Here is a 12,287-nt window from a genome sequence, read left to right as displayed (position 1 = left end):
CTTAGACTCTTTCTAAGGCTGATTCCTCTTCAGTAGACTAAAGACAAACAGACTTTAATACAGTTCAAAGCGCTACACTAGCCACAACTCTTCATGGCTAATCTTGTGAAACATTCCCAAACCTAAGCCCTGTATGTGACCAGTGTAAACAGACCCCAGTGATCATCTACCATATGTTGTGGTCTTGCCCAAAACTTAAGATGTATGGTATTTTTTTGGTATTCTCAGCTCCAGGTGATTCCAGTCTCCCTGCTCACTTACAGAAGTTCATTGCCTTCCCCTCTCTATGAGCTATAGACGTTCAGTTCTATTTACATGTAAGGGTGTAACCCCTCCATCACACAACCAGTGGATCAAAGATGTGATGCAGAACATCAAGCTGGAAAAAATCTGACGTACCTTCAACGGCTCCATTAAGAGATTTTATAAATCCTAGAACCCAATTAGAAGCGAATAGTTCACTTGGACTGGAACAATGAACTCATAACTCTACAGGTGGTCTGTCCAATCAATGCTTAAATATGCTACGATGTGAATTTTCTTTTGTTTCCTTTTGTTTTTCGTTTCTTTCCAGTGTTCCTTATCTTTTTGTACATACTGATACTATGAGATTGTAGCCTATGTTAAGTTAATATCTTGTTGGATAAATGGAAAAAACTCTATAAATAAAGTGTATAAAAAGCTGTTTTACTGTACTACTTTTAATACTTTGATGATATGTGTTTTAATGTATTTTATTTTGTTTTTATTTCTTTTGAATCTGCCTGGACATGACATCATCACATGTTAGATGTTTTGCTCCATAGTATCTGACTAATGATCATTAATGAGGACCTTTCCTGGACGTTTATCATTTTATTTTCACTTAATTTTCTTAGTTACATTATATGCTGCTTTTAGTGATATTAATATTACTTTGAGCAGAATGAAATGCCCCACTGACTATTTTTAGATGTAATGCAGCAACATGATGCCACTGTAGTCACTGGTTGTTTTATTGGCGTTGATTTTGTTGTTAATTGGTTATTGTAGTTTTGTGTTGTTTTGTCTCTTTTTGCCTTGAATTTTGTCCATTGTGATCTAATGTTTACTTGTTTGGACCCCAGGAGGAGTAGTTCCTACTTTGGTAGTGGCCAGTGGGGATCCAATTAAATAAATAAATAAATAAATAGATAAAAAATAAATCAGATGACATCATGAGGGTTATTTTGTTAGAGGGTTATTGTTTTTGAAGGCTACTCTTAAAGAGACACAAAGAAATACAATTGTTTCCAGAGACTACTAGTGTTACTCCCAGTGCTGCACAGGACAAATTGCTCCCAGGGCTTTCTAAAGACACTTGTATAATAAATTTTTGTCTGTGTTTGTCCTACCTGCAGGTTGTCAAACTTGAGTCCAGGCATGGTGAGTCTGTTGGTCTCTATGTAGGCTGGGTTAAACTGCTGAGTGGCTACAGAGATCAGCACCTTCCTGGTCTCCTCAGATGGCAGCCAGGCATCATGGCGCCGGTCCACCTCACTCAGGCTCAGCGCTGTCGCAAACGGGTCATCGCTTCCCGAGAACACGGCCTGGAGCTGGTTGAAGGGCTGTGGCTGAGGGGCTGAGGTGGGGGCTGGGGTCGGAGCTGGGACTGCTTGGGGTGGAGGAGGCTGGGGTTTGGTGGTGGTTTCAGTAGGGGCAGGGGCAAACACTGAGCTAGGGGTGGGTGCGCCAGAGTCTAGAGTTCCTCCAGGGGTGGAGATGGAGGAGGAGGTGGACGAGAGCTGGCGCTCAGGGGTGGGAGCTATGGGCGCTGGGCTTGGGCCAGGAGGGATATCAGCATTTGGGTTTGAGACTGAGATGAAGGAGGATGGGGCCGTGAAGGAATCGAAGAAGTCGGAGGCTGGGTTGGCCTGTCCGTTGTCAGTGAAGAACTTACTGAGGCTGGGGCTGGGCTGGCACACGAGGGGGGGCGTAAGCTTGCTGGGGGTCACTGCCTCAGAGCTGCCACCACCACTCCCCATGCTGAAGCTGGGGGATTTGATGAGGGTGGGCTGGAAGCCGTCAGGCACCAGAGACTTGGGCTGGGTGCCCTGGCTGAATATGGTGCACACCGGTACAGGCTCGTCTTTTGGAGTTGTCCCTTTAACTTCTTGCGGTGCTAGTTCCTCACCTTTTCCATCAGACGGGCTCTGGATGTCTCCTTGAGGTGAAACACTGGCTGTGACTTGCTCTTCTGCATCTGTCTGCTCCTTTGTGTCCTCTTCTGCTTCCTCCTCAGGACCGCTTTTCTCCTGTTCCTCCACTGTAACTGTAATCTCAGTCGTGTTCTGTCCAATTTCACTTTGCTCCTCTTTGTCGCCTGAAAGCTCTCGTGCATTCTCCTCCTCCTCCTCATCATCTCCTGCATCCAGAAAGGAGTCAATAGGAGCTACATCATCCTCCTCGCTGTTATTTGGTGAGTCAGAAATCATTACGCTCTCCATCATCTGGTCGTTGAGCTTGTCCATCAGGCTCTCTGAAGGTGTAGCACTACTGTCCTCTTGAGGAGTGGCAAACTCCCCGCCGAGGTCGATGCTGTCTTGCTGGGGAACAGCACTCTCTCTGGAAGGGGTCTGACTGGAGGTCGGCTCCGGAGGATCCGGGGCTTCCTTGGTTACATCTTCCACTGTGATGTCCAAGGTGACTGGCCGCTGAGCAGGAGCCTCCCCACTATCCATCTTACTGCTCTGGAAAGTTAAACACAGCAATAAAAGACATCAACATTTGACATTTACATTTAATGTTATATCAACAGTGACTGACCAATACTCTGTTTCTTATACAACACTGTATAGCAGTGGTGAAATGTACATTAGTACATTCACTTAAATACTGTACTCAGGACATAGAATGTACTTTTTTCCTCAGTGTCCCACAACTGTCCTGAATTCTACTTTTAACTCTTCTGATGTGCACAAGTCAGTGCATTCCCAAATTACCTGCATAAATGGAGGTTGCATCAGGAAAGCGGGAAAAGCATCCAATGTAAAAAAAACCTATGCCAAATCAAATATGCAGATGTGCCACTATGGCAATTTGTCAATACCTTCCTGTCAAGTGAAAACCTCTAAAAATATCCAAATGTGTTGAATTTGAATGACAGTGATGCAGATTAAGTGTTCCTTTATGGGTGGAGAATATTCTCTTCTAAAACTCTTTAAAACCTTCTTGCATTAGTGGGAAAATGATCATCACAAAGCTGAAAACAGGGCTTCTTTTCTGATACAATGAAAAGTTGACTCTTTAGAGTGACATGGGTGTCATAGGACAGTGATGCAATTAAGCATATGATATATGGATTTGAAATATGGAATATGATTATTGCTGTCGAATAAAATACACAATCGTTCAATCTTCACCTGTAAAATTAGTACAACACACACATTAATTCAGCAGTAATATGATGGTAAAACACTGACAGGGACCATTTTACTGCACAGTGTGAATACTTTTACTTTTTATATTTTATCTACATTTTGCTGATAATACTGACATACTTTTGCATACAACCTTTACTTGTAGTGGAGTATTTTCACAATGTGGTATTTATGCTTCGACTTAAGTGAGGGATCTCAGTATTTCTTCCACCACTGTGCTGTATAGCATCTTTCTTGGGGATTTCCTGTCATTCGATTCAAAGGCTAATTTTTGCAACCTCTTATCGTCATCAGTGAACTACAACAATAGAGAACAAATCAATATCTTGCCCTTTATTGATGCTCTAACTCCTGTCATGATAAAGGTGTTACACAGTATATCAGAGGATTGTTGTCTATTTGCTAAGTTACTGACTATCTTGCTAATGCTACATTAGCCGGTTGTCTATCGTAAGCTAAATTACCTGAACAACTGGGTACAAATGTCACATAAATGCTTCAGTCATAGATGTCCGCGTTTTCAAAGGCACGGAACATACTGCCGTGCTATTCACATCAATGACAGACGACAAATAAAAAACTACAACCCAAATACGATTATGTTTTCTTACCTTACTGCAGACTGACAGATAGAACTCTAACGCGCATGCGCAGCTCTACATGGAAGCTACAAGTACGGTATTCCAGAGCGGACAAATTTAATGCCGCCGTGGTTTTTGGTATTCTTGATTTCGTCTACGTATTTTTAAATGCGTAAACAGCGTTGCATGGCCGATGTTACGTATTTTTGTCGGAGGCTTCATATTTCTACGTTCTGCAATCGCGGAAGTGCAACTGCTATGTTGTGTTATGTGCAGTACGTATCAACGCTATAATATTTTAAAGCGTTTTAAGCGTGCGACGACGTTTTTTTTTTTAAGCTTAGAGACCACAAAGTCTGGGAACACACTGAAAAATGGAGGACGACGCCCCTGTCATTTATGGTCTCGAATTTCAGGTACACATTGCTGCTCCCACTGCCACACCATTCATCACTGTTTACTTGTGTGTGAGTGAAAGCTAGCTCTGTTCTGTTTGTGTTATTAGCATTCCCCAGCCATTCTAGTCTATGTCACTGTGTTAGTTTGCATAGAGGAGGGTGTTACTATATCAATAATTTGTTTACATGTTCAATACATTTTTTTACGGATAGGAGGGTAAACACAGGTGTACCAGTGATGCTAATTAAAGTCTCGTTCCATTTAGTTACTGTAGCAGAGCCTTTTGCAGTGAGCCACAATGGCAGCCCCCTAACTCTGTTTGACCTGAATGGAACCTTAATTAGCATAACTGGTAACACTTGCATTTACTTTTTACTCAGCAATTTCATGTTAAAATGGCTGCTGTGAGAAATGTCTATACTATTCTATACCTGGTTCTATATGTGAACTGATAGTTATGTCTTTGGATCTTCCTTGCAGGCACGAGCACTTACTGCCCAGACAGCTGAGACTGATGCCATTCGTTTCCTTGTGGGCACACAGTCACTGAAATTTGACAACCAGGTAGGAAATACAGTTCATGACAGACATCTCATACCACCCCCTGCTCTGCTAATTTAGTATATAGTAGTAGTTTGTGTCCCCTTGCATTTTTTTTGTGTTTTGATAATAATAAAACATTGTGGAAATATCTTACCACATGACCATTCTTCTTGAGAGAGGTGATGCTGCACCTCTTTTGCTCTGTAGTATATGATAATAAAATCACACCATACCATCTTAAGTCCACATTAGAGCTGCGGTGATTAAAAGATTATTAAATTTATTGCCAACTATTTTGATAATCAATTAATTGGTTTGAGTTTTTTTTCCAGGAAAAAGTCAAACTTCTCTGACTCTAGCTTCTTAAATGTGAATATTTTTTGGTTTCTTTACTTCTCTCTGACAGTAAACTGGATATCTTTGGGTTATGAGTGAAACTAAATATTTGAGGATGTCATCTTGGGCTTTAGGAAACACTGACATTGTTCAACATTTTCTGACATTTCAGAACAAATAACTATTAATCCATTGATCAAAAAAATAATTGTACCATTAATCGTCTATGAAAATAATCATTAGTTGCAGCCCTAACCCACATGTGGGTCAAATTCAGCTTAAGAGAAGAAGCCACCCCAAATTGTTTTAATCAGTTAAAAGCTAAGTTTAAAAGATGTGTTTTTAGCTTATTATAAAATACTGTTCAAAAGATATAGAAGGGGCTGTCAGTTTTCTTTGCTTTCAACCAATGTTTTCAAGGTCACAAGGTCTCAAGTAAAAAAGTTCTGCTAAATTAAAAAGCTACATTTTTAATCAGTTGCAGATGATGAAATTCTTTTTCACAGTAGTTTAACATCTAGCATAGAGTGAAATGAATTAGAGTAATTTAGGCAGGATGAAATCGGTAATGTATAACTTTGTAACACTTTCTTGAAGAGTTGTGCATAAAACTAACATGACACCTGTCATGAACATTAGGACTCTGTTATGACTGTTGTCATTAAGTGCCATTCAGTCAGTTATCTAATTTTTAATACAGAGTTGACATTGTTTGGGAACCCAAACTTTACGTTTGGATTAAAAATGACATATTTGGCCAAATGAAACTTAATGACAGCAGTCATAAACCTTAATAAAGACTCCTTCAAGTTCATGACTGTGATGTCATGCTTGTGCTCATGTCAGTCTTATGCACACCTCCTCAAATAAAAAATATAAGAATATCAATTTTCTGTTAGAGGATTTAATGACTCTGAGTTGATCCGGAGGAGAATGAGGAAACAAAACTAAATTAAGAATATGAACAGTGAGTTTATTCAGTATTTTAAAGCTTCAATGCAAATATGGAAGATTAATTGTAACATCAGGGAGAGCCTTTACCAAAATAACAAACCCTAAGTAGAAATAAAACGACAATATTAACTAAACTTCCAAAAAGAAGTTATAATTCTAATTAAAATTAAACCAAATGACTATTTTTCTGTCAGTAACCAAGCACCAACATACAAAGGAGCTACAGACTAGGTCCTGACCAAAAGCTTAAAATACTCAAACACCCTGAGTGTAGGTAACACCAGTGACCAAGAGGCCTAGACAGCCAGAGATGTGTTCCATACCTTTTTAACTAGGCCTGCATGATAACTATTTGTGCCAATAAATTATCAGTCAATACAATATTGGCCTGTCCAGCTATATCGATCTATATCAGTAAGACAATCAGTCTCAGCTATTCTAATATCTGTTTTGACAGATTGTCAAAGCAGTTAATCAGAATTCTTGGGCAAAATTCTCTGTAAAAGCCAAAGTATACTGGAGTGTTTTGATTAACTTTAAATGGAATATTAGATCATCCATCTTTGCTCAGAACATCTTAGACTTTCTTTTCATACTTAATTTTTTTCAAAATGTGAGGTATCATTGTGACATGTAACCAAGGCGAGTAGCAAAGACCCTTGAAAGCAATAATACAGGTCTGATTATAAACCATTAGGGAAAGATGAATTATAAAAAGGAAAAGGCTAGGGCACAAGTTAACTAAACACTCAAAATTAAATTCATGAATAATTCATAATTCATCATTCTTCAGCAAACTTAGACTTTCTTAGCCTCAGGTGTACATAAACTACAGGTTATATGAAATTCATTTTAAAATACACAAATGTGAAATGATCAGAATCGACCATAAGAAGCACATGTTTATTGGCTATCAGAATCTACTGGAAAAATTCCGTATCATGCATCAGTAACTGGAACATTTTACTTCATCATAACATTGCACCTTGAAGTTTGAGTCTCTTGCTCACACATCTGTCACAGTCCAAAGCAAGAAATTTTAAGTTTAAAATAAAGTATGTGATTGGGAATGCAGCTAATGAGCTCTCATTGGTCAGTGCTCTCTCTGTGGTTCAGTCATTGTAATGAATCATCTGTTGTTCAGAGGACTGTGAATAGTCTTTGCAAATTCTGACCAGATGCAGCAGGACATTCTGGTAATTTTGGCGCACTGCAGTTGACATAGGGACATACTCTGTATTTTTGACATACTAAATCTTTTTCTGGCATCCAAACTGGTATGGTATGGGTATTGGAATGCACCCATAAGACACCCTCAGGTGGGCCATGATTGGCTGCAGATCCCCATGTTTGCCAGCCAACAGCACAAGGGAGGAAAAGCTGAGCCCCACAGAGCCTGAGGAGCAACTCAGCACATTTTAACACACTTTATCAGTCACACATTCACCTATGAGTGAATGTAGGCTGACAGAAGCAGACAGATTTGCTTTTCAAATATCTGTTAAATGTTAAAAGCCTGACCAAACAACCTCTTCACATCGCATTTGAGTTTTAAGATTCAAATGAGAGTCAGAGATGATTCTTAAGTTTTTGGAGGAGAGCTTGATGTGGGTCAACATGATGACATGAGTTTAGCCTCTTGATCATCAATGAGTTGGAGGAAGTTTGGAGAAGTTCAGCACATAGTGTTTTTGGCCTAAAACCTCAGACCTCTATTGGTTCTGAATCTCATCAGATTTATTTGTGGTCACCTTTGACTTTTTTCAAAGCAATCAGGCTTTGAGTGCAGCAGGGTGGTGTAATCATACACAATAGGGCTCAGTCCTTAAAATATAAGCAGTGGTTACAGCAGTTTAAATAGATTGAAAAAAAAAAAAAAAAAACTAAAAACCATTAAGATTCTGTAAAGGCACATTTACTTTCCTACTTTTAGTTTGCTTTCTTTTTCATGGAATCCCTCATTCTGTAGATCTGAGGTTCATTAAAAACAGCATATGAACCGTAAGGACTCAAATAATTACAAAATAAGGCCACTTTTGTCATCTCAGCATGAAAAAGATTTAAAGACAAAAGGCTGAATTTGTCTCAGCAGATTTATATTGACAAGTAAAAGTCAAATATTAAAGAATTAAATAAATTAAATTAAATAAATTTGACTCTGGCAGCAATAAAAGAACAAAATAACGGAAAACTGAAAAAAACAAGTGCAGTATTCACAAATTCACAAGTTGTGTAACCTTGTATTGCTGGTAATCTGTAGCTCATTAAATTTTCCATTCATACTTTTAATTGCCAGTCCTAAAGCAACACTAGCCAAGGTTGCCATTAAACCAATGTTTATTTGTCTGTGCTTAGTTCCTTTTCATTGGGCAAGAAAATTACACAGATTTTATTGTGTTTTTTGTTTGATTTGTTAGTTTTATGATAGCCTTAGGATTTTTGTCTTTGCTATTGTGGAGTGTGTGTTTATACGTGTGCCTTGGATTTAAGGCTTGAAAACAGAGCTGCAACTAAACAATATTTTGATTATTGATTAATCTTACAATATCTTCTTATTAATAAAGTTAGTGCTGAAACAATTAGATTCAAAATAATTATTAGAAAACAAATTTTGATGATTAATTAATCGCTAAGAAAATATATTTGCTGCTTCCAGCCTCTTAAATGTGAGGATTTCCTGCTTTAGTCTGGTTTGTATTTTTGTTAATTAAATATCTTACTTGAACTAAACAAGCAGGATGAAAAGATGTCATGAATTTGTGATTTTTTTTTTTTTTTTGGTGTTTTCTGACATTTCTGATAACAAATAGTTTGAAAAGAGAAGCTAATCATAAAAATAATTGTTAATTTCTGTCCTAAAAGAATTAAGTGTTTATAACAAAACATCAGAATATAGTACAACATGCCCATCATAGTTTCCCATAGGCCCAGCTGACATCCACACTTTGTTCAGTTTCTCCAAACAGCCTAAAATCTAGCATTTTTTGATGAATACTAATTAATGTTATTTGATGAATACTAATATAAACCAACAAATGCAGCAAATCTTTGAGTGGTCAGAACCAGTGAATGTTTGTTATTTTTACTTGCAGTGCCTGTTCAAAATGTGCCTGTTTGAAACGGGCCGATTGCTTGATGTCCGGTGTTGCTGCAGCTTTCTCAAAACCATTGACCTCCAGAGCTAGAGAACCTTTGGTTCTAGATGCAGTAGTTCCAGACCCACAGTTTTAGACCCTTTTTAAAAGTTTACTAATAACACAGTATTATTACGCCATATACACCATCAGTGTTTTGGTGTTCCCAAAACATGAGCTGCCTGTAATTATTATTAATAATCATCATTATATTAATTAATTTCTGCTGCACATGTGAAAAGCAAAATGTACAGTCATTTTATCTATTAAGAATTTCATAATTTGCATTAAAAAAAGGATGACAGACTAACGTCTGCATTTGCATGAGATAGAACGAAAAGTCCTTCCACTAAAATCTATCTAGCTATATAATTACTATTGATTAAAGGTAGAGTCAGTAGGATTTGTCCGAGCTGTTCATGAACACATCAGGGTCAGTCACTTTAAATACCAATGTTTCAAGTTGGACAAATGACCAGAGCACAAAAATAAAGAAACACAGGCAGAGGACAGGGTCTGCAGATACAGCCACCATCACACACTACTAGCAGGTTGTAAGTGATGATTGAGAGGGATTATGTTATATTGTTTGCTGCAGGAAAATGTTTCAGATTTTACCTTTTAAATTCATGAATTCATTTTGAAACTAGCAAGCTATCCATCATAGCTGGACGTTACAAAAGATAGGTTGATATTATTTATTGAAGGTAGCTTGCTAACATTAGTTTAATAACATTAAGCTAACCACTGAGTAAAGTTATCAAAATACCAATATTAAAACTGATGCCTCATTAGGAATGACAAACAGGCAGATCATTTAAGTTTTATAAATGACGTAGATATGGCTGCCTGCAACTAACATATATCTTCATATTCGATTAATCTGCTGCTATTTTCTTACTTAATTGTTTGCTCTATAAAATATCAGAAAACAGTGAAATTTTTCCTACCATAGCAGTCGTCATCACAACTTCCAAGAGCCCAAGTCTAACCAATGAGAGTAATTTCGCTATGATGTAGAGCTGCAACGATTACTCAATTAACTAAATTAATTGCAAACTATTTTGATAATCGATGGATCGGGTTTTTACAAGAAACAAAGTCAAAATTCTCTGATTTCAGCTTCTTAACTGTGCATATTTTCTGCTTTCTTTACTCCCCTGTGACAGTAAACTGAATATCTTTGGGTTGTTAGTGAAACACGACTTTTGAGGACGTCATCTTAGGCTTTGGGAAACACTGATTGACATTTTTCAACATTTTCTGACATTTTAAAACAAACAACTATTAATCAGTCAATCCAGAAAATAATCGACTATGTAAGATAATCGTCAGTTGCAGCCCTACTATAAAGTAAGACAAGAATAACTAGCCAGTCCTCACTTTTGAGAAGCTGGAACCAGTGAATGTTTATCATGTTTCTTTGATAATGACTCAACCAATACATTGATTTTCAAAGGAATGTAATTATGAATTCATTTTCTGTCAACTGACTAATTGTTCGCTCTCTACACCACAGCACCACAGGTATAGCTCATGAGAGACAGCCTTAGTCTGGCCCCCATACATCAACTTAAGCTAGCGCCATAGACAGGTCTGTTGTACGTGCATCTGTGTGGTGTGTGCATATCCGTGGTTTCTCTGCAGAAGTCTGTGTGTGAGAGTGTTAGTGTGTGCTTTGTGCTGTGAGTGTGTTTGTTTGTCTGTATGTGTGCATGCATGCACATCTTGCAGAGGTCATTACAGAGACAGATGACAGAAACAGTTGGCTATAAACGGGGGAGAAATAATTAGCTCTCTGAGAGAGAGAGAGAGAGAGAGAGGGAGAGAGAGTGAGAGGGAGAGAGATCTGCCTTGAAAAAACGAGCCTATTTTCTGGCAGCCTTCAGTGTGAAAACGGTCTGGCACTGAATGCAGACGTAGTTCAATCCAAGTCTTGTGTAGCGAGTCTAATACGGAGCTTGTTGGGAATGGTGACAATGCATCCCAGTCGATCTGTGTGATTTTCTTATTACACACTGTCAGTAGCTTAATATACTCCTCTTAACACTTTCCTCCACTCTGGCGTGTCCACAGAGCCGAAACACAAGAAAACCACAGAGGCAAATTGTTCAGTAGTAGCGTAAATCTAATCTTAGTACAATTATTATAGTTGTGTAGTAATGAAGGTGTTTATTCATCGGTCTGATTGCTTTAAAGGACCAGTGTGTAGGATTTAGTGGCATCCAGCGGTGAAGTTGTACCAGCTGAACACCGGTTGCCTCACCCTTCCCTACCAAGCATGTCGGAGAAAGTACAATGGCTGCGAGGCTCACAAAGAATGTGAAAGGGCCCAATGAAGAGCCAGTGTTTGGTTTGTCTGTTCTAGGCTACTGTAGAATCATGGTGGCCTCCATGGGTTCTCTCTGTAGATATAAAAATTCTACTTACAGGTAACGCAAACATAGTTCTGATGCAAACATAATTGTGAATATTATATTCCTTTTTTTTCCATATTCTGTCAATAGATCCCCATAGATATTACAAACCAGAGCTGTTATGTTGGAGCTTCGGTAGATTCTAAAGTAGTTTTGGTAAATTCTACTGCAGAAAGGAAGTAATTCCTAAATTTAACTGCTCACAACAAGGCTGTGTGGATTATCTGTAGTAACTGGGTCATGATGTCTGGAAGGAGACATTGCTGTTGGGTTTTTCAAATGTATTTTTGAAGTGCTTTGAGCACCATTTAGTCTCATTATATTAGAGAGAAGGCAGACATTATTATGGCTGATATCTCCAAAATTCAGCTACTCACACCAAAATAATCTAGATGGATAAATAGCACTGCAGGCCAGGGAAAAAATATGTATCTATAAAATGGCAAAAACAACTGGCAATGGACTCCAATCCCGGATATCCAATATATTTGTCTAATTACCCAGCCCTGTGGCAATTGTAGGAAC

At 38.3% G+C, this 12,287-nt stretch overlaps 2 protein-coding genes across 2 annotated transcripts in view; one reads left to right on the top strand and one right to left on the bottom strand.

Annotated features, from left to right (window-relative positions):
- Positions 1-4,053, bottom strand: part of trappc12 (trafficking protein particle complex subunit 12) — a 48,811-nt gene extending 44,758 nt beyond the window's left edge. Inside the window, exons 1-2 of the mRNA XM_084742027.1 lie at positions 4,010-4,053; positions 1,374-2,708 (exon numbers count right to left, since the gene is read on the bottom strand). Of these exons, the coding sequence (XP_084598153.1) occupies positions 1,374-2,699 (1,326 nt within the window). The 5' untranslated portion in view covers positions 2,700-2,708; positions 4,010-4,053. The remainder of the gene's footprint in view (positions 1-1,373; positions 2,709-4,009) is intronic.
- A 112-nt stretch (positions 4,054-4,165) lies between these two features.
- The window catches only part of eipr1 (EARP complex and GARP complex interacting protein 1), an 88,782-nt gene continuing 80,660 nt past the window's right edge, over positions 4,166-12,287 (top strand). Inside the window, exons 1-2 of the mRNA XM_084743066.1 lie at positions 4,166-4,395; positions 4,859-4,942. Of these exons, the coding sequence (XP_084599192.1) occupies positions 4,354-4,395; positions 4,859-4,942 (126 nt within the window). The 5' untranslated portion in view covers positions 4,166-4,353. The remainder of the gene's footprint in view (positions 4,396-4,858; positions 4,943-12,287) is intronic.

Source organism: Lutjanus erythropterus, chromosome 18 (genome assembly GCF_056507025.1).
Source record: "Lutjanus erythropterus isolate fLutEry1 chromosome 18, fLutEry1.hap2, whole genome shotgun sequence".
Lineage (NCBI taxonomy): Eukaryota > Metazoa > Chordata > Actinopteri > Lutjaniformes > Lutjanidae > Lutjanus > Lutjanus erythropterus.
The sequence above is the reverse complement of the archived record's forward strand: the minus strand, read 5'-3'. Positions and strand labels throughout refer to the sequence as shown.